General features: G+C 52.6%; 1 protein-coding gene across 9 annotated transcripts in view; it reads left to right on the top strand.

Moving 5' to 3' along the window:
• The window catches only part of RBM33 (RNA binding motif protein 33), a 106,415-nt gene extending 85,442 nt beyond the window's left edge, over window positions 1–20,973 (top strand). For 3 of the 9 annotated variants that reach the window (XM_052639205.1, XM_052639207.1, XM_052639209.1), the window contains 5 exons: window positions 9,647–9,856; window positions 11,314–11,502; window positions 16,393–16,596; window positions 17,816–17,904; window positions 18,028–20,972. In XM_052639205.1, coding sequence (XP_052495165.1) covers window positions 9,647–9,856; window positions 11,314–11,502; window positions 16,393–16,596; window positions 17,816–17,904; window positions 18,028–18,076 — 741 coding nt within the window. In that variant the 3' untranslated portion in view covers window positions 18,077–20,972. Of the gene's footprint in view, window positions 1–2,346; window positions 2,396–9,646; window positions 9,857–11,313; window positions 11,503–16,392; window positions 16,597–17,815; window positions 17,905–18,027 lie in introns of those variants that run through there. The other 6 variants (XM_052639206.1, XM_052639208.1, XM_052639210.1 and 3 more) reach the window with 6 other exon arrangements.
• The last annotated feature ends 1,199 nt before the right edge of the window (window positions 20,974–22,172 follow it).

Raw genomic sequence — 22,172 nt, forward strand, 5'->3', positions numbered from 1 at the left:
TGCTTCTAGAATTTAGTGTGCCTCCCCGAATATTGTAATCAACTTAAAGGATTTCATTTGATGAAATGGTTCTATTTTTATTACTTAAAACATAGGAATATTCTACATTTGCTCACTTCTCAGAAAGCTACTTTTAAGTATTTAATTCTCATAAACCAAAAGAGAGCAATCTTGTTAAATCATGGCTGCAGATGTCCCCTGGTGGACCAGTGGTGAGGACTCCACCCTTGCTGCCGAGCGCCCAGCTTCAGGCCCTGGTGGGGGAACTGAGACCCTGTAAGCCCCGTGGCACGCCACTCCTCCCGCTGTAGCTGCTCACGACCAGCACGTAGTCCCGTACAGCTCCTCAGCTACTAACCGAGCATATGGGAAATAGAAACTGGTCAGCGTAACTTACGTAGTCACCCCAGCCATGACTTGTGATGAAGCACCGGAAAAAAGAAAGACGAAGCGTGTGCCGGGCGAGATTCAGGAGTTTAATTGGGCCTGCAGCTCTGTCTTTCAGTTCAGGGGAAACGGAACCTGTGAGGCGTGTGTATCCGGTCACCTGGCCTGCGTGAGCACCAGTGTGACCCAGGGTCTCCGTGTCACCGGTACTGAGGTACTCACCTGTGTTACTCATGACTGCTCAGTATTACTACCTTTCCTTTAGTTAAGGGCAGGAAGAATGTGTTCTTCCACTGTTCTTTACTGGAGAGGGAAATGGCGACCCGCTCCATCTTCTTGCCTGGGAAATCCCAAGGACAGAGGAGCCTGATGGGCTACAGTCCACGGGATTGCAAAGAGTCGGACATGGCCGTTCTTTAAGAAAGTGAAAGCAAATTTGGAATTCTGCTGCTTTATTCTGATTGAGGTAATGAAACATTTAAGAGTTGGCCAGCAGATTAAGTGAGGAGCCCTTTGTTGTGCCGACCACTCAGGAGGAGGAGAGGCGCACCGAGCGCCTGAGCAGGAGAGCCCGCCGTCCGGGCGGGAGACTCGGAGTGCTCCACGCAGGCGGCCCCAGCTTGTGTGGGGCTCTTGCTTCAGGGGCTTGCCCTGAGTTTGTAGATTTCTTCTTCCTCGAAAGTTATTGTCAGGTTTTCTTTAGAGGTGGTAGAAGAGGTAAAATGTGTACAATCCTGACCCTCTTTTGTGGAATAGAGGCATTTTTGGATAAAATATAATCTCAATTTAAGAGGCGCTGCAAAAATAGTACAAGATTTACCAGATTTACTAGAGAGAGCAGTGTCGGTCCACGCTTTGGGGACTCTGGTCTGAGGCGGAGTCGCTGGCAGAGGTAGAAGCAGCCCCACTCGCTGCCTCCCGCCTGCCCGCTCCCTGCCCCGTGGTCCCTGTGGTCCTGTGGCCCCAAGGTCCGGCTGCTGCTCTCCCTCTGCCGTCTCTCTCTCTGCCTGGCCCACACGCACGTGCCTGGGCTCCCGGTACAGCCTCTGCCCTCGCTCAGAGCTGTGTCCCAGTCAGTGCTCCTGACTGAGGCTGGGTTTCCTCCTTGGCTCATTTTTTGTCTCTGAATTTAATTTAGGACAGTTTCAAATGTGTTATTTAAGAAGCATCTGTTGATGGCACTAGTAAGCAAGGTTGCACTGTGTGCACGCGTGCTCAGTGGAGTCCCAGCTCTGTGTGACCCATGGACTGTAGCAGGCTCCTCTGTCCATGGGATTCTCAGGCAAGAATGCCAGAATAGGTTGCCATTTCCTCCTCCAGGGGATCTTCCCACCCAGGGATCAAACACAGTCTGCTTGACAGGTGGAGCCGCCAAGGAAGCCCTCTCTAGTAAGCAAAGGTAACGCCAGAAATAGCACGAATCCCTGTTAGTTCTTCTGGCTGCCTTTTCATGCTGAAATTTATAGTCTGCTCCCACACTCCTCTACTCTGTTTACAAGGTGGGATTGTGTCGCCCATCGCATCTGGCTGCTGTTTGGCGAGTCGGCGGTGGTGACGCGTTCTCAGGGAGCCCCAGGCCAAGGCAGGGCAAGTCTGACCTTGCGGGTGTCGCTGCATCACGCAGCCAGCTGCCTGACCAGGAGAAGGGCTCAGCTGACCAGCTCACTGGTTTCTGGCAGAAGCCGATTTGATGCCGTGGTTTCACGTGGTACCCGCGAGCCGAGGACATTCTAGAGGACCAGGGTAAAGCAGGCCTGGTGGAAGTGAGTCAGAAATGAGGCAGTCAAGGGCAGGCCGCAGCGGGTTTGCGACAGGGACGCCCTCCTGGCAGGCCCCGCGCTGACGCAGGGAGGAGAGCCAGGAGACACCCTGCCTGGGCAGCTGGGGCGGGTGCGCGGCCCGACTCCCGGCTTGCTGACCGCAGCTCCCCTCTCCCTGCCGTCCATCCCTCTCCCGTAGGCGGAGTGGTGTCTTCTGCCTCCTGACCACTTCCCTGTTAGAGGCGCTGGTGAGTACAGATGGTGGGAAGGGGGAAACACAGGCCCGAGGAAGAATGCATCATGTGTTGTGAACAGTCACTTGTTCGGTAAAATGTGTATTCTAGACTTTCCTTGGAGGACAAGCCGCTGTATGGTGATACTTATTTTTGAGAACTTTGGAATACTTTAGTGGGAAGAACTGATAACTTCTAGAGACATGACCTTTTAATCATTCTTAAACACGTGACCTCTTCATTTGGCCAAAGTGGACTATAGTTCATTAGAGGACAGAAGTCAGTCTTAATGAATCAGAAAGTCTGCACATTGATTTATAGGTGTTTTTATGCATATGGTGTTTCCAAGTGAGATGAGTGGTTAAATCAGAAATAGTTCGTCTATAATTAGGAATCAGATTTGCTCACCCAGCTTCTTCAGCAGAAAAGGAATCTGCTTCCTCCAGTGACCTGGGTGCCTTCCCTGTCCTCACGAGGAGCAGCTGGCAAGAGTGGGAGCCAGGCCCTCTGCACAGGGAAGTCGCCCCGCGCTCTGAAGGAGCTCCTTCTCCGCTGCCCGTCCTGGGAAACTGGAGACGCCTTGTCGGCCCCGCACCTTGCTTTGCTTCTCCAAAGGCCAGTCAATTTTGCTTTCAAGCGATTTCCCCAAACCTGCCTAGTCTCAGAAAGGAGAATGTTGAGAGCGAGAGCACTTGCGTCGCTGTGCTGTGGTAGAGCCCTGCAGAGAGATCGTGCCCCTGCCTCTGGGCCCTTTTCCTTTCTCCAGGAGAGCCCTTGGGCGGTGCCTCTAATCTCAATGGATTTTGTTTCAGTTCAAGGGATGTAGACTGTTAGTGGAATTAGGAAGGGTTTTAGGTTTAAGTTGCTGGTTACACGTTTTGCGTGCTTGCCATGTGTAAGGATACTTTATTGCCGAGACTAGGTGAACACTGCACGTGTGGATTATTCTCACCTTGTATCGTACTGTGGTAGTTTAATTAGGGGACTGACCCCAGAGCCTGGAGAACAACGTCATTTCCATTCTCTCCTCCTTTAAACAGTAGTCTCAAAGACAAAATAGAGCCTTAAATGCACTGGTGTTGAGAAACTTTGCGTAGCATGCAGATCATCTATTGCCCAGATTCCGAGTGAGCTCTCTAAAGATCGCAGGCTAGACCCAGCATTGTTGCAGTTAATAGGAACCTGTTCCGTGAGGTCTGTGGGCTGCAGATCAGCAGCGCTGCGATGACAGCGAAGTAGGCCTTATCGGCAGGAGAATGCATAAGAGGCTGCCCTGGGACCCCAACCACTGTCCTTCTGTGTGTCCCGACAATGTTATCTGTCCTCTCAGCGCGGAGTATCCCATGTCTGTCATGAGCACAGAAATTAATTTAATGTCACCTGAAGACATGCAATTAATCTTTTAGAGGTTTTCATAATACCTTTACAGAAAGAGTTGCCAGTTTGGCGGATTTGGATTTTGGGGCTTAGAAGAAGATAAGGAAAATTAATTTTTCATCAGGGTTAATACAAGCTAGCAGGGCCACAAAGGCTGGGAAAAACGGTTGGGGCATTTGTCAAGTGTTGTCACTCTAGAATAATGCTGCTTAGCGTCTGATAGGTGTAATCAAGAGTTGAGATGTCTATAGAGAGGGATTAATCAATTTGCTCACCAGTGAATGCAAGTCAGTGATATCACTTCTTCATGGGATTTAAGAATGAAAATAAGATTTGATCTGTCAAACTGCAGGACGCCCTGACAGTATCAGTCGGCATTTTTATCTATACATTTAAGCCATTTGTTATAAGTAAATTTGTCCTGCTAATGTTGGTGGCTACAAGCCTCATTTTTGGGTAACGATGAAGCTGATAAAAAGTATTCCTTAAGCTTACTTAATTCAGGAAGTGCCTCTTATATTTAAGAAAAACTACTCTCAAAAGGCACTTTTTGCAGTATTCATTAAAAGATAAATCATTTGTGGAAAAAAGCCAACAAAATATTTCCAGTTTGGTCTAAGACGGGCCAAACTTCTTTTCTCCTCACCTGTTCTGGAGGAAGTAAAAGAAGTTTAAGATCATGTCTAAACACACTAGTGTGTAAGGAATTTAAAAGGGAACCGTGCTGCCCTAGAGAAATTCATTTGCAAGATGGATTTCCTTTCTTTGAGTGGATGGAATCTGCCATGCACAAATGACTAGTAATTTCCTTACATTAAGACAGCATTGTTTCTAAAAGACCTCGTTTGAATTGACAGTATTTTTAAATTTACATAACTGAGTACTAACAATTGTGGGATGTCTTTTCAGTGCTGTTAACTATTATGTGTGAGTTGTAGAAGACTTGTAAGTAAATGGGTGGGTTCCGTTTGGGTTGGTTCTGAACAGTCACTGTTTTTCTTCTGTGTCTCTGTGTGAGAGTAGGTGTGAAAATACGTTTCTGGCCGCAGCCTAGAAATTCGTAGGTTGACTGTTTGCTAGTGTTTACTGGAGTAGCTCTGGGATTTAGAATTTCCCCTGAGAACTAGCTTTTCATAGTGCTGTTTTGAAAGAAAATAATCGTTCTCTCAATTGAAAGAAAAGCAGCACTGTCTTCCTTACAAAATAAAAAAACTCGATGCTTATGTATAAGGCTTGAGTCCTCAGCAGTGATTTTCAGAAAAAAGTCAAAGCAGCATATTACAGTAACCCTTGATTTACTTAAAATGGTGTGACTGAGTGATGGTCAGCCCCTTTGTTTCCAGCCCTGCTAAAAAGCGTTATGTTGGATGTTAAGAGTAAGCTCCTGCCTACGAGGTCGTGTGAAGTCCATGCTTTGGATCCACCAGGACAGGAAGTCCTGGTAGCACTCAGTGTGTGACCAGTGAGAACAGTAATGTTTATTTTGAAGGAGGTGGAGGGAAACAGACCCAAGTGTACTTCTTGTCAACTGGGAGACATTCAAAGAACAGCTCTGTCCATCCTCCCTGGGTAGGGCATGGTGAATGATACCAAGACTCTGGTGATTAAGAACCTAGAGTGCCTTGGACATTGCTGTTTTGAAGTTTCTTCCATCATATGTAGCTATGAAGTGAAGTGAAGTCGCTCAGTCGTGTCCGACTCTTTGCGACCCCATGGACTGTAGCCTCCCAGGCTCCTCCGTACGTGGGATTTTCCAGGCAAGAGTGCTGGAGTGGGTTGCCATTTCCTTCTCCAGGGGATCTTCCCAACCCAGGGATCGAACCCTGGTCTCCCGCATTGCAGGCAGACACTTTACGCTCTGAGCCACCAGGGAAGTGACTCCATAGGTAGCTATAGGGGGTATAAAACACTGTCCTGTTGTGAACTAGGAACTCTAGAGCTTGCTCAGGCCTTCCCCCTACTCGTGTGAGCAGATGACAGCCGTTTTTCCTAAAAGCTGGGCTTTTGTCATAATCCCTGCCTGAAACATCCCTGTGTCTTGCTCCTCTGCTCGTATCTGCCTGCTCTGTGCCGATTGTCTTCCATCTCTCTTTGGTCCTGAGGCTGCTTGGTGACCGGTGTCCCTGTGGGGCTCCCCTTCTCGTGAGCATTGCAGGACAGTGAGTGCGGATTAACCCTGAAGACAAAGAGTACAGTCCCATGGCCCAGGCAGCCTGAGGGCTGGAGGCGCTGCCCTGGCTCCCCACGAGGGCGGGGTCGGGGCGCTCACTGCGCCGGGGAGAGGCAGGCACAGTGGGGGGGCCCGCGTGGAGGAAGCAGTGCCCGGCTCCTGTGTCATCGCAGGCAGCCTCAGAGCCCTAGACAGAGAGGCGCTTGTGACACTTGCTGCCTGTGCTTCTGAGCTGTAGATGGAGAACAAGCCTGCTTTAAACTCTTTCTTGAAAGGACAGTAAAAGTTTAGAACTTGGGCTTTCAGGGTTTTTATGTGACCGAATATTGTCAGGCGTGAATTATCAGTCTCTGACTCAAAATGGCAGTAAAGAGAATTTTTATTACTTGCCAGCGTTTGTTGACTCAATGTTTATGTTCTCAATTCCTAGTTTAAAAATCATCGGATCTCTACAGTATTGTATATTTATCCCCCAGATACATATACAGTGTATACCTCAAAACAGGCACAGCCTACTTTTGGTACAAGCTCTTCGTTTTAAATAAAAGTTACTGTCTAGATCATCTGCGTTTTCAGTTTTGGGTTGCTAAAGAAGAATTTTATGACAGCGCTCCTCATTGTCCGTCGTCTGTAGGGACATCATTCCTCTTAGGGCACTTGTATTAGCTCACTGCTGATTTCTGCAGCCTGGCAGAGTGTTTTGGGATGCCCACATCACTGCACTGACTGACAGTGACTCTACCCTAGTATCCTGATAGTGCAGGCTTTTTTCACAGCACTTTCAGAATGACTTAGTTTTTAGATGCCTGGTCTACTGTTTATTGTTTTATTCAGTAAATAGCTCAGTGCCATCTGCATGCACCAGAAATTTTGGCTTGGTGAACAAAAACAGACTCACCGAAGTGCAAATCACTGGTTTCTCTAGACACTTAAAAATGGCATATGCTTTAGTTGTCCACAGACTTCGTTCAGCCTCCTCTCGGGAGTTTCCAGGGAGCCCATGAATGGAGGACTTTCCCACAGAGGCAGCCATACACAGCCAGCTCATCGACCCACATTTGTGAGAAGGGTAGACAGTAGAGGAGAATCGGTCAGTAGACTGGGGAGCTGAGCTGTGGGGAGGTTTAGTGGCCCAGTGCCTCCTGCGTGTGTGACGCAGCCTCTGGTGGGACCTGGGGCTAGTGTGATGTGTCCCCCCCGTGTGAAAAAAAAAGGTGTTTTAAAGAACAGCAAAACTTAACCCTTGCAGAGTGGATTTATGAACCGTATACTAACATAATTTCAATGGGATTTTAGGGAGATTAATAAGTAATGGATTACTGGCTCTTAACCATTAGGAGTATGTGTGTATATCCTAAACATTTTCAGCTTTTTAGTGTAGAAAGACTTTAAGCATATGAAGAACTGGAGAGAGTTCACACAGCTTTTCCAGACTTCTCATTAACTTTATGTGGATTGTGGTCCCACAGAACGGCCTGGCCTGCCTTTCCGTGGGGCTTCCGTCTTCCTTTGGGCGTTCTCCATCAGGCTGGAGTGGATCCACTCACCGTAGGATCACATTTTAGGCAGTTCCTGCTGACACAGTGTAGGGGTGCCCTCCGCTTCAGCTGTCCTCAGCCCAGGCTGGACGTTACTGGAAGAGCCTTAAGATGCGCTCACGTCTGGGCTCCAGCTCAGGACAGTCTGACTGAGTGGCTCTGGGCTAAAGCCCAGGAATAGTAACATCTGAAAGGTGCCCAGGTGACTGACGTGCAGGTCGAGGCCCTTGGCTAGTCTCAGGCCGAGTGTGACGTGAGCTCTCGGCTTTGGCAGATGTCCTTTATCAGGCTGATGAAAGACCCTTCTGTTCCTGGTTCATGGAGAGTTTTCATGACGGGTGCCCTTCCTGTGTCAGTGCAGGTGGTCATATGGTCTTTCCCTCCACTGATGTGGTCTGTAAGTTGATTTTTGAGTGTTAAACCAACCTTGCATTCCTGGGATAAATCTTACTTGAGTATGGTGTATGATCCACTGAATTTAGCTTGCTGACATTTTAGTGAGGATTTTTTTCATACATATATACACATATTTATTTATTTATGAGGGGTATTCTTCTGTGGCTTTTGTTTCTTTTTTGTCTTTTATTTTTGTATCTCAGAAAAACAGTGTTCAGAAAATGAGTTGGAAAGTTGTTCCTCCCCTTCTGCCTTCTGAACGAGACTGTAGAATGGGTAGTCTGTCTCTCTTAACTATTTGATAGAATTCACCAGAGAATCAATCTGGGCCCCGGTGTTTCTTTGTGAAAGGTTTTTAATGATCGATTCAGTGTCTTCTTAGATTTCCAGATTTTCTCCTTCTTCTTGAGTCAGCTTTGGTGTCTTGCATCTTGCCTGGAGAATCCCATGGACAGAGGAGCCTGGCGGACTGCGGCTCACGGGGTCTCAAGTGGTCGGGCGCGGCTGCGTGCTGGGGCGTGCCGCACATCCCTTACGGAGTTTGTCCATTTCACCTGAGTCCCCTGACTCTGTTGGCATAGAGTTGTTCAGAATATTCTTTCATATTTTGGCAAGTGCCACTTTTGATAATCTCTTTTATTTCTGATTTTGGTAATTTGTGTCTGTCTTCTCCTTTCCTTAGTTAGTTAAAGGGCTGTCGGCTTTATTGGCCCCAGGAGAGTCACAGTGCTGGACTTTTCCTCCCGTCTCTCTGTGCCTTGTCCGTGCTTCTCTCTCTGATCTTACGCCCTTCTCTCCAGCTTTGGATTTGGGTTCTTGCTTTTTCCCTAGTTTCTTGTGATAACGGGTCACGGTCTTGGGCTTAGGTCCGTTTTCCTTCCCGGTGCCGCTGCTTTAGGTGCAGCCCCTCGATTCTGATGTGGTGCTGTCTTCTCATTTTCACTGAGAACGCCTTCTGCTCGGTGCCTGTGCTCCCTTCCACCTCCGAGCCCGGTCTCCTGGCCGGCGGCCGTGGCGCCCCGCCCTCAGGGGCCGGCCAGTGCTCAGGAGGCAGCACTGCCCAGCGCCTGGCCTCGCCCTGCTCTGCTCAGCTCTTCTCCCTGCTGTCCCCCGTGGTTCCCTGTCTGCCCTGGGGGCTTGTCTAGGCCTCCAGTAACTGATTTCTAGAGGCTTCTCTCACCATTCTGTGGATTCCCAGCTGGTCTGTTTTCGTCCCAAACAGGACTGAGGCTGGAGGCCAGCATGCACGTGGAGACTTGTGACTCAGAGGGAAGGGGTGACTGGGTGCTGTAGGCCTGTGGTTGCTGCGGGGAGCACCACTGTTGAGGGTTGTATCTGTAGGAAGGACGTGCTGGGATGTGCCTGGGGGTGGTCAGGAAGGTGACCCATTGTCATGAGGCTTGAAGGGGAGTTAAAAGTTTAAAGCAACTGCTGACGCATACTATCAGATTTTCATAAGGGTGCTTCTGGCAATGGAAAAGGCATGCCAGATGTGAACTGTTTTTAAAGTTAAGCAATATTTCATTGAACTAAAGAGGACCCACTTTAATAATTACAGACCTCTTGAGTGGATACAGTGATTAAAGGTCTTAGATTTAACTTTGATAAAGACTCTTTAACCCTAACACCTGTCAGGTGAGCGTGTCCTTTCCTCAGTGGCCCTCATGAGATGGCAGGTGGGTGGTGCTGCCCCTTGGTTGAGCACTAATCGAGGTGGACCCTGGTGCTGGGCAGGGAGGCTTGCCTGTGCAGACACTGACCAGCACGCTGCCTTGTCTGTTTCAGCAGGGAGGAGAGAGCGACGGCTTTTTTCACCCGGAGGGCCAGCCTCAGCGGCTCCCTCAGCCCCCAGAGGCGAGGCAGCAGCCCGCCCGCAAGGTGACGCTGACCAAGGGGGCGCTCCAGCAGCCGCAACACCCTGCGGTGGGGGCCCACATGCACGCGGCCGGCCCGCCAGGCATCAAGAGCATCCAGGGGATCCACCCAGCCAAGAAGGTGCGGCCCAGCCCCATCCCTGGGAGTGCTCTGGGTAGAGGAGCTGGAACGCCCCCGTCCCTGGGTTTGAAAGGTGATGTGCTCACAGGCGCGCTTCCCTCCCTCGGCTTCACGGTGCGATTCTGGGAGCTCACCTGGAGCCCAGGGTGTGGGTGTCTCCTGCAGCTCGGCGTGCACGGTGGGCGTGGCTCTGCATGGCCCCTGCCCTCCCAGCTGCTCCTCCAGAGGCCCCTCCGATGTTTCTTCCTCCGTGCCTCGTTCACAGATGGGAAGCCTTTGGGGTGAAGTCCCCTGCCCGAGAAAGTGCCCCTGGCCCCGGCTCTTTCTGCCCCGAGGGATGTCTTGTCCGAGCTCCGTGTGTGAGATGAGAGCCGCGGCCATCTTTCCAGGAGAGGAGTGTGCGCCACGCCCTGTCATGTCCCATGGGGGCACCCCTCCCCGCAGCTTCTAGTGAGGGGCGTCTTCATAGCCCTCCCAAGGGCCCCGCTCTCTGCCCCACAGCCGCACACATGCGAGGACTCAGACTGCTCTTGAGTTTTCCTGGAAGCAGCTGGACCCTGCCAGTCCCTCCTCTGCTGGTCTTGCTGCTGATACTGAGGAGGAGTGTTAGTGTGAAGACCAACCTAGGTCTTTGAAATGTTTAAAACACTTCGTGTATGTTGTCTCATAAATAAGAAACAGACAGTCCGTTTGTGCTGTGAGAGGCACCCGCGCAGTCACATTCGTCATACCTTCGGGTCAGAGCTTTAAAGAATGTTCCAGTCTGAGTTTCCTCAAGTCGGGTGTTGTCCCTGGATGTATGACGGGAAAGACCTTAGGGAGGCCCCCCCCCGTCCTCCCTCACCGTTAGCTGTACTCACAGATGGTGCACTCGAGGGCCTTCAGTCACTGTAGTTGGGGTTTTGGTTTTGCTTTGAAAGCCCTGCCGAGGAGTGTTGTGTGCGGAGGGTGGGGGGCCCCTGCTGCAGAATCTGCCTTTCAGGAGGGATACTGCCGTGGCCTGCAGTGATGGGGAGCTGGCTGGGGGCAGTGCTGCGCAAGTTCACTGACGCCCCCCGCCCCTGCTGGCCTGAACCACAGTGGGGAAGTTCGGGCTCTGGGGCCTGTAAGGACTGACTGGACCCACATCTTTGTGTCAGTCGATCACCTTTCTGGAGCCTGTGGTCCTGCTGCTTCGTGCACAGCATGACCGTGTGAGCAGGTCGACTGGTACACAAAGTGCCCACCTAGCACCGTGCTTGGTGCGCAGGCTGACCGAGACTGCACCGCCTCCTCTCCTCCTCTTCATGAGCGTGTGCTGGGTGTTGCGGTCCTGTCAGACCCTCAGGAACTGCTGCAGAGGACCCTGCAGCTCGTGGTACATTTTGGTGAGCTCTGACTGACGTGCTCGCTCTGTGTCTCGGCAGCTGTGAGCAGACGCGCAGCCTGACCCTGAACGGTTCTTCTGTCTTTACCAGGTGCTCGTGCATGGGAGAGGCCGGGGCCTGGTGGGAGCCATGGGCCGGGGCCGCCTGATGCCCAACAAGCAGAACCTGCGGGTGGTGGAGTGCAAGCCTCAGCCCTGCGTCGTGTCTGTGGAGGGCCTCTCCTCGTCCACCACCGACGCCCAGCTGAAGAGCCTGTTGACGTCGGTGGGGCCCATCCAGGTGGGCCACCCTGCGCGTTCGGTCTGTGCCTCCATCTTGCCCTCCCAAGACTCAGTTCCTTAAAGCCCCTGAGAAGAAAGCTGAATGTTTTACCATTGTGCACACTTGGTGTCAGAACTTTTTGCCTGAGGGTTAGAGTGTTTGTAGTTTTTCAGATGCTCAGAAGCTTCATGAACTATTTATTCCAGCTGAACAAATTATCCTTTGAAATCCTGAAGTTACCCTTGAATTATTGAGGAGTGACTTGTCCGTCATCAGACATGTTAAGCTTGTGTCCACAGAGAGCTCTTCTTGGACAGTCTGTCATAGAACTGGTTAATCTGCAGGAACACAGCTGGCGTCAGAGAGCTTATGATGCTTTTAAAAATACAGTCTTCTGAGTGGAGATTCTCCAACAAATGGTAGTTGAAAACCTGGGATCAGATCACAGTTGAGTAGTGAGCCTGGGACCCTGGGTGGGGATGGGGCGGGGCGAATGGCGAGTCCAGGCTGTGCCCGGGGCCCCTGCTCCTGGCTGGCTCCCGGCCCGTGTCAGGGCAGGAGGTGGTGGCGCTCTTGCTCTCCACGTGTGGCCTCTGGTCGGTCTGGGCCACGCTTCTGCCCCGCGGTCCCGATGAGTCTGCTGTGCGTCCTTGAGCGTGAACCTGTGCTCAGGGTCAGCGCGTGATGGCAGAGCTGCTGCTCACAGCGCTGCACGGCAGGCCTGCAGGAGTTGCAGTGAGTGCTGTATTCTGGGGGCCGCTTTTCCATCTGCCTTTCTTCTCCTTCTCCTGTTCTGGAAAGATGGATTAGAGATCACTGTGTTAAAGTTTAATGGAGGGCACTTTATTGAAGCGGAGCAAAACTGATACCGGGTATTTAAAGGCTTCTTTTTATTAGAGAAGAAGACAGGAAGATAAGAGGGGTTACATCAGGTGCCCTCAGAATGTTGCCGGAAGGAGTCCCGGAGGGTGAGGAATTCAGCAGCTGCCCAGTAGGGCCTGTGGGCCATCCCAAGGGTCCCAAGGAGCCAGCACCCCTCTCTCCTTGCCGGTCTTGGTCCTGAGGGATGGTGTTGAGGGCCGTTCACAGGTTGTAAGCACTGCGATCACAGAGTGCTAATGTAACAAACTTTGCCAGCATTAGATAGCTGAAGACCAATACTGTTAAGTTTAAATTGTGAGAATATGCTTATAACAAGACTTCGATGTGGTTTAACTTTAAATACACTTTGAGGGGGTGGTGAGGAGATCTAGGCCTCCTGGCTGCAGGAGAGGCAGACGTCAGGCCTCTGGTGGGTTGGGCTGTGGCGCCACCTGGTGCCTGCGTGCCCTGAGAGCAGGCGGTGTCAGCACCCAGAAGGCCCTGCCCGGTGCCCACTAGCAGGGGTGTGGGAAGAACCAGAAAGAAGGGCCTGTCCGCCCGTCCACCATGCCAGGGGTCCTGCTCTTAGGGAAGGGACGGGCAGGCTGGGGCGGAGTGAGACTGCGGTGGCTGACTTAATGTGGTGGGTGGTGGTTGGGGGCTCCGTGGACAGGTGAGCCTCGTCAGCTGCCGGGCCCTCCAGGACACAGCGGGGCCGCGGGCGTTGGCTTCGAGAAGGCTTCCGTCTCGGTCCTGAGTTTGCCACTTCTTGGGGTGCAGCTTCCCAACCGAGGACGTCCCCCAGGCCCCGCACAGTAATGCGCATGTTGTCTCTGCCTCTGCCCCCGCCCCTGGAGTTACCACGGAGGTGGGGTGAAAGAAAGGCGGGGCCTCTGGGCGCTGCTGAGGGAAAGCGTGTGTCCTCGGAAGGACGCCTGTCGTCCCTGCATGAGGTCTCTGGGGTCGCTTCAGGCTGCCGGCGCTGCTGTTCGGGGGCGCAGGCACAGGGGAAACCCTTGTTCTGGGGCTATCTTGGGTTACCTGCTGAGGAGGAGCCCCTTGGAGCCATCGTGTGAGGCGGGGTTGTGTTGGAGCGTCTCACCTCCTGTGAGGAGCCCTCCTGCCTGCCTTGTCTGGTTTTGACGGACCAGGAGCGTCTGGGGTGACCTGGAGGAAGTCGGGATCTCAGTGGAAGCAGTTTAGTTATTCTGGAGTTGAGGACGTTTGGGGAAGAAAACACTAGACATAGTTACATGTTGCTGGTAAGCCGCTCAGTCGCGTCTGACTCTTTGTGACCCATGGACTGCAGCATGCCAGGCCTCCCTGTCCCTCACCAACTCCCGGAGCTTGCTCAGACTCATGCCCATTGAGTCAGTGATGCCGTCCAGCCATCTCATCCTCTGTCGTCCCCTTCTCCTCCTGCCTTCAATCTTTCCCAGCATCAGGGTCTTATCTAGTGAGTCAGTTCTTCACATCAGGTGGCCAGAATATTGGCGCTTCAGCCTCAGCATCAGTCCTTCCAGTGACTATTCAAGAGAAATGTAGACGTTCCCAAAACTGATGTTTTGAGCTTTCAAGAAAACAGGCGTGGCCACACGATCTGAAACTGTGATGAGGAAATTGTTGACCAGAGGCTCCCACACACAGTTCTGAAAACACTGTTGTAAATAATTGTCCCCAAAAAAGAGGATTCCAGGCAGAGTGCATGGTAACCCGAGGGCTGTGATCTGTAGGGTAAGTTTGTACAAGATGAGAGCGGAAGGGGGGCCTCAGAGTATCTCTCAACTGTGTCAGAGCAGAAGGAACAGCACTTACGTTGTGCGTGAGAGGAAGCCCAGATGCTGGAATTGAGGAAAAGACAGACTTGGCGTCAAAAAAGACCACATCCAGTGTAAACGCGAAGAGGAAGCAGCATGTGACGGAGCGGCCTGAGATGCTGGAGTCGCTGTTGCAAGCACCCCATCGCCAACGAGAGGGTCGGGTGACCCGCGTCCAGAATGAAGAGGCCGGTGCCCCTGCACTCCAGCCCAGCTGTGGGCCCAGGGGAGGAGAGCTGGAGTCATGGCAGGCCCGCCGCCCGGCACGCCCCAGGGCTGCCCCTGCGGCCTGGCTGCCCAGGGACCACTGTCACTATGAACCTGACGGCTTACCCCTGGGGCTCTGTTTGAGCAGGTTCGTGTGTGTCTAGAACACCGAACATCAGTGTCAGTTTTGCTTCAGTCAGTTCCTGAAGGCGCTGGGAACTGTTGGCCAGAGTAGGGAGAGTAGTGTGAGTGATTTTCAGGGCTGCAGGTTCACTTCAGAGTTCCCCCCGCATTGTCATTTATTCATGCGCACAGGCACGAACACAGGCTCTTCTTAGAAAGAGGAGGAACTTTCCCGAAACAGGGAAGAGAGACCTGGAGCGGTGTGGACGATTTTCTGGACTGACTGTCCACTGTCCCTGCGGTGCTGGTGGCAGCTCAGTCCCGGGGTCCCGAGTGGGGTCGCTGAGCATACATGCAGGAGGCCGCCTCGGGAGGGCGTCGCAGCCTGTGTTCTGCTTGCAGTAGCACGGGTGCTCTCGGGAGTTGTCTGCAGCTGTCTTGTCTCTGAAAAATGACAAGTATATCTGGGTGAGGTGGGCAGTGAGCCTGTCCCCGTGGGCCAGCAGGTGCTGGTGGAGCCAGCCGGGCAGGGTCAGGGAGTGTGGGGTGGAGACAGAGTCCGCCTCTCCATTTGTTCCGGGTGAACTAAAGTGCTTGCTTATTTGGAGATGGGCTGCTGATTTGCAGGACATAATTTCGGAGTGGAAATTGGTGATTATAGTACATGCTCTTTAGTTTATAGTCCACGGTATCTTTTTCCATCTTCCCAGTAGAGTGATCGCTAATATTTGTCACTTTGGTAGGTCAGAAATGGTTAAATATTGACAGTGTTTAAATATTGGCAGTGTATTAATCTTTTATCTGAAAATAGCCTCTGTATTTTGAAAAAAAAAAGGTGTAGAAATGTCAATAAGGGGGAGGGAAAACATTTTAAGACAATGTTCTTACTGCTTCTGTTGACTGTTGAGAAGCGGCTCACTCCTGTGATTTAAGAATTTCATTGAAAGTTTACGCTCTTTTGATTGATCCTTTCTCAATCAAATTGAGCTTTAAACCAGGAAGCTACAGATACCTCAGATGCCATTTTATATGATAAGTGGTAAACAGGAAGCATCATATTTCATTCCACATTGTGAAGTCACCCAGAGGAAATACAGTCTCAATATGCTTTTTCTCAGAAGAAGAGCATGGTGTTTTCAAAATCCAAATTCCATCTGTGAATCGTAGAGTGCCGATAATTATTTGTGCCATCATAACAAATTAGTTTTTCTTGACTGTTCCTAATTGAGTGATTTTTATAGTTTCCGACAGAATAAGTCTAGGTGAGCTGTGGTTCTTGTGTTGAGAACTGCCGTGGTGCTGGCAGCAGTTGGCACGAAGCTGTGTCTGCGTGCCTGGTGCCCTCGAGCGCTGCAGCCACGTGGCGCAGGTCGGGGCCGGGGTCAGGAGGCGGGCCTGGCGGGGTGCCTACTGCGCTGAGGGGCTGTCCTCACGGCCGGAGCGCCCTCCTGCCACGCTCCCCTCGGGGCTCCGCGGGCTTCGGGGCAGCACGGCCTTCCCTCTTGCCTCTGCTCTTCGGGGGCAGCTCTAGGGTGTCAGCAGTTGGAGATGGTTGTCAGAAAAGACAGCGGGTGTACGCTGAAAGCTAGCTGGGGCCGACAGGCCTCTGTTGAGTAACGCAAGTGGGATTTCAGAGGCCAGGAAAGCTGTGTGCTGCTGGCATGTCCCAGAGAAACTAATATTGAGCTTTACTTGTCCAGCTTTACTTGGAGAAGAGAATGGCAATCCACTCCAGTACTCTTGCCTGGAGAATCCCACGGACAGAGGAGCCTGGCGGGCTCCAGTCCACGGGGTCGCAGAGAGTCAGATGCGACTGAGCGACTTTACTTGGTCCAGTGAACTTAGTGATCAGTGAAATTATCAAGAAAATTCTTGTGCTTCTGGGTTTTGTATCTGACAGAAGAGGTGGATCTGCTATTTGCTGAGCTGGCGTCAAGAGAGCAAGCAGACAAGCCTGCTGGCGGCCGCCCCGCGCCAGGCGCCCTGGGCCTGCTGCTGGTCAGGGGCGCCTGGTGGCGTGCCGGGCGACCCGACTGCCCCTCCGTGTGGCCGGTGTGAACCTCGGCGCCATGCCAGCTGGGCACTGGAGACCGTTCGTTTCTGTGTAAGCGCCGGAGAGCAGCTTTTGGGAAAGCGTTTCCTTAGTGCTCTGCTCGCTGCTCTTACTCGCGGGGTGCTGTGTTTATGGGAGTGGGGGGCGTCTGTTCTTACACACAGCATGGCTTTCTCAACGTGTTTCAGAGAATTGATGTTTTGGCTAGATACTTCTGTTGGAGGTCTTCGAACAAGTGCTTTAGAACGAAACCGCCGCATGTGTAAACCCTTGTCAAGGGTGGTGTGTTACTGCTGGCTGTGTTTCTGCCTGCTGCACTTCACTGGACAGAAGCCCAGACACAGCAGACGGCTCTTAGCTGCCGAGTCCTTGCTGCTTCCTCGGGTTGGGTCCTCCAGGGAGCAAGGTCTCCGCCGCCCCCCACCCCACCGGGCACTTGGCTCACTGCCCCAGACACACGTGGCGAGTCACCAAAATGCTTGAGAAGGATCAGACTCTGGAGAGTGGGCTGGCTGAGAGATCCGAGTCCTCCTTCGGCGCGTCCCTCCCAAATCCTAGAGTGCTCTGTCGGAGCACAGAGCTCCCCTCATCCTTGGGGCAGGTGTGAGGACCAGCTGTCCATTCACAGTCCTGGCACTGGTCTCCTCGCTAGACAGATCTGTCCACTCCACGCATGCCTCTGGTCTTCACTCCAGAGAGTAGCCTCGGAAATGGTGTTTCACATCCTAGGATATAATTTAAGATGCTGCTTCATGCTCCTCGACATTTTAAAGTGCAGAGTGTGAGCAGACAGAGCCGAGGGCTGCCCCGGTCCCAGCCGCGCCCCCCGCAGCCCTGCTCTGTGTGAGGACCTGGGTCTGCCCCAGCGGTCCTCGGGGGAGCGCCGCCCCTCTGCCTCGGGCCCCTCGCCAACCTCATCCCTCCTGTGTGAGTGGGGCCTGGGGAATGTCGCCTGAGGGGAAGGGAGTCTCTGAGGTTGGGCGCCTGCCCCAGACCTGCGTGAGCAGGTGGAGGGAAGGGGGGCAGCTGGCGGGCAAACGAAGGAGGGTCTTCACACTGGGCCTGGAGGGTGCTGAGTGCTGCTTAGGGCGGGGGCGCGGGGCTGTCTCGGCAGGGAGCTTGAAGTAGCGAGTTTGTGTCAGGGACCTGTGGTCCGCCTGGACTGGAACCTCGTGTTGACCCCTGTGGACCAGCGTGTGCACCACCCCCTGTGCCGTGTGTCGCGTGGTGCACAGCCCCGCTCTGACACGCTTCTGTCCTCTTCCTGCAGAGCTTGCAGATGCTCCCCCAGCAGCGGAAAGCCATAGCCAAGTTCAAGGAGCCAGCGCACGCGCTGGCATTCCAGCAGAAGTTCCACAGGTAGCGTGGGGTCCCTGGGGCCGGACGAGGGTGGGCTGGCTGCAGGACGCGGTGCGGAGCGTGCCGTGGGCGGTCCCTCGGGGGGCAGGGGGCGTCACGCGTGTGCTGTGTGACCACCCGCAGGCACATGATAGACCTGTCCCACATAAACGTGGCCCTGATTGTCGAGTGACCTCCGCGGACGGGCTGACTGGGACGCCGAACACACACTGTGGAACTCCTCCGGAGCTGCGCGCAGAGGCCCCACGAGCCGAGTCTCTCCATCCACAGCCCTGCCAGGCCGTTGTCTGAGACGCCCGACGGCCCAGAGTAGATTCCAGAAGAGCTGGACTTGCGGGACGTGGCAGACTCGAGTCGCTGGTAGAGCGTCCACGTTCTGTCGCCACCACAAAGAACTGCAGTTTGGCTTCCTGTTGTTCTCCAAGTGCTCACAGTGCATGTACACGTTGTTCTTTGTGATCTCACTGTGTGACCGATCCCAGTGACCTAGAGTCAGGAGAGACCATCACCGTCACAGGTTCTCAGTATTTTTCACAGCAAAGAATACTTGATAATGGTTGCACTTATCTTCAGTGCAGGCTAGACGAGTGTCTTCTCACCCAGCTTCACTCGCGTTCCTTTCTCAGAAGGCCCTCCAGGGCTCTTGTGGAAACGTAGAGGCAAATTCGGGTGGCGATATCCTGGGAAGCAGGGTGTGCGGGTGGCTGGGAGTGGTGCCAGTTGTGCGGCAGATTCTGCTTCTTGTAAATATTCCCAGAGCGCCAGCCCAGTTCCAGAGGGAAAGCCCCTTTCTACACTCTGCCCAGACACCATGCAGACGCTGGTGGGCACTGGCGTGAGCCCCCGAGCTGAGCGCAGGTTTTGGGGCCCCGCTAGGGGAGGGTAGGCCAGCTGGAAGCTTGAAAGGACCTGTTTGGTTTCTTCCTCATTTTAGACACAGCCCCAGGAGGCATAGTCATGGCACTGGCTCTGGGATACGTACGTGACTGTTGGGAAGCCTGGTTGTCACTGCTGTGATGAGCGTTTTCTTTTTTGAAGGCCTTTTGAGCAGGGGCTGCGCTGTCCTTCAGTGGGCCCGGAGCAGGGGCTGCTCGCACGGGCGTGTGGGCGGGCAGCTCCGGGGCTCGGGGTAGCTTCACGCAGGTGAGACGCTCGCTCCCCGTAAAGTCATCTTCAGCGAAATCCGTTCTGGGCAAACGATGACAGAAGTGCCTTACTGCATTTGTGCTCATGCAGGAGTCTCACTGTTTGGGTTTATTCTAACATGGGCCTGAACTATTGGAGCAAATGATAACTGGGGCATACTCAGACTTTTTAGCTGAATTTTATACCTAAAATTTCCTGTCACATTTATTAGTAGAATTAAGGGAAAGAGACGCCTGTTGCTGGTTAGCACAGCGAGGCCCCTCAGCAGGGCACCCCTTTCTCAGCTTTCTCTTGGGGAGCTGAGACACAGGTCATGTGATCTTGTATCTTCTTGTTTTCACAGTTGAAATTTTATGTTTTTCAAATTAAGTCACCAGAACTGCAGGGGAGTGTTGAGACCCACGAGCCTCTGTAACGCTGACTCCACAGTGCACCACGTGCTAGGAGGGAGCCTGCAACGTGAAGGTGGGTGCTCATGGCCGCTGCTCGGAGGCTGCAGTTCAGGAAGCTGTAGGGACTGGTAGAACACGCTAGATCACCTCTCGCTGGGGGCGCCCGGCCACTGGTGTGCCCGCCCCCCAGCCCGTCTTCACAAGTAGATGCAGGTGTGTTCACACGAGTGTGGCTCAGTCCACAGAGCTGGGTTGAAGCGGCAAGTGGGGTACTGCAGGCACCATGCGGGGGCGTCCAGGCCATCTACCCCCCCGGGCGGCGGGAGGCTCACAGTTAAGGGGCTTGTTCAGGGCTTGATGGCGCAGTAAAATGAGCCTGCCGATTTTACCGCTTTTTGAAATAGTCTGAGTGTGCTATGACTTTGAAGCTAAAAATCTGCCCGTTGTCTCCATAACGTAGCTAGGCACCGTTTTTTCTGGTTAGCGATAATAAACTAGCTAGGCACCCTTTTTTCGAGTTAGTGATAATAAACGAATCCTATTTGGGCACCTTGTTCACAGCGGCCCTCATGGCTACCCTAAGGGCTGCTTTTGTGTTGTCTGAGCCCGACATGGTGCCCCGGGATGCGTGTGCGTCTGTAACTGTCTGCACACACCCGGAACACGCTTTCTATGGATAGAACATTCTTGAATGGCCATCGGCTAAGTCGGCCAGGCCTTCCGTCAAGGCCTGGTTAGAGAGGTTCCCCGTGGTCACCTCCTGACACGCTGGGCCCGTGGGCACGGGCTTTCAGTGCCGGCCAGGCCTGAGGACGCAGCCTCGGTTTCCTTGAGGAAACTGGGAAAGGAAGGAGCAGAGTTAGAAAGGAGCACTATTGCCGCCTCGCGCACCGCGCAGCGCAGCGCAGTCAGCCTACCGTGCGCTGAACCCTCTGGGAAGATCTGTTGCAACCATTATCTTTGTTCTTTATTTATCATGCATTTAAGTGAGATGCAGAAGCAGGTAACACACTGTGTAAATATGGACCTTTTGAAATTAGATCCTTAAGGGAAATGCTTTCGACTCAGCAACATCGTAGCTATTTGTTAGTTCTTTTGTGTTGTCTTATCAAAGTTTAATGGATACAGTTCCATAATGTTGATGTGTTTGTGTGTATATTCGATTTTTATAAAGATGGTAGTAAGTCAATACATTTATCCTGATCTGTGTATTATTTGTTCACAAATTCAAGAAGCCAGTGAATATCATTATATCTCATAAGGTAAAGACTTCAGTGATTATGTGGAGCTCAGGTACCCTTTCTTTTCATATTATCTTGTTTTGATTTTAATGCTGTAATATAAGTTCACTTAGCTACTTACTGAGGTAATCTTGCATTTCCCTTGGTCTGGCCACATCTGTTAAGTCTTACATGATATCCTTCTAAGGGAGAAGTGCTAGCTCTTTTTTCCGAAAGCAATGTTGAGGGTCCCGCCCTTTCTGGCCGGGCAGCACCCTCAGCAGGGGCCTGTGCCCTCTCTGCACCAGGGGTGGGGGGTGGGGCGGGGCGGGGGGCGAGGGGCTTCATCGTAACTGTTTCTGACTGGGGTCTTCTCATGATTTGTAAAAGGTCCTGGACGAACAGTTGTTTGTGCTCAGTTCCGTAGAGTTTCTGAATTGTGGCAGAGCTTTGGATCCTGCACTCAGGGGTCTTTTTTTTTAAGGGCGTTTTGCTAATGCCGCAAGCAGACGCTGTTGCTGGAGGGAGGCTGGGGAGGCGAGCTGGGTGAAGAGGACAGGGCGGAGCGCAGGGGGTTAGAGCATGCAGAGCTGGCCGGGAGCCCGGTCCTGAGCCCGGGCCGCGCAGCACTCTGCACGAAGTGGACCGCCAAGCTGGCGGACGCGAGGAGGCCCGGCTGGCTGGCTGGTAGATGAGACTTAGGGCCAGGCTGTTCCGAGAACCTGTCACTTCCTTCTTTCCTTTTTTTTTTTTTTTAAAATCTTTTGTAGTTTTTGTTGTTTTTTGCTTTTTATTTTTTAGTTTCTCTGTTGTTTAATTGAAGGTAAGCTCAGTGTGCTTATGGACCATTGACTGCCAGGGACCCTGATGAGGACAGTCAGGTTTTGGTTGAGGTCTGTGTGCAGAGCGCCTAGAGCCACGCATGGGGTGTGGAGCCCCTGAGCCCCCTAGCTTCTTGCCCCCAGTCCCTGGAGTGGCAGTGTGCCCCCCGGCTGCACCCCACCGGGAGCCCTGCTTTTACCCACCCATGGTCAGACAGACCACGCCCCCACCTGCATCCCGTCCCGGCCCCCCACCGCAGCCCAGCTCCTTTGTCTCTGAGGGGGTGTGGGGTGCTCGAAAGGCATGGTTGATTTTTTTACAGGTTTTTCTAAGTGACGGTATTCTGAAAGGGAATTAACTAACCAAAGGGGTGGACGATACGAAATGGGACCAGGAGACACCCCTGTCCCCTTGGAGGAAGCCATAGGAATCACATCCGTTACAGGGAGAATGTAGATGTTCTACTGTGCTTAATGAGCAGTTAATTTAGCCTTTTTACCTCTTTTTAAATCATGTGAATGATGTGTTGTTTTGGACATCAGTAAATATGAACTCTGCAAAGGCAGTGAGCCTTGACTTACTATTAAATCCTAAGGATTTTGTGTAAGGTTTTTTTGCAACCTGTTTAATTTTCCTCATTTAAAGGGCCCATGGTTCTGTGTCCTGGAACCAAGCAACTCCCTGATTC

Source organism: Budorcas taxicolor, chromosome 4, assembly GCF_023091745.1.
Source record: "Budorcas taxicolor isolate Tak-1 chromosome 4, Takin1.1, whole genome shotgun sequence".
In the NCBI taxonomy this organism is placed as follows: domain Eukaryota; kingdom Metazoa; phylum Chordata; class Mammalia; order Artiodactyla; family Bovidae; genus Budorcas; species Budorcas taxicolor.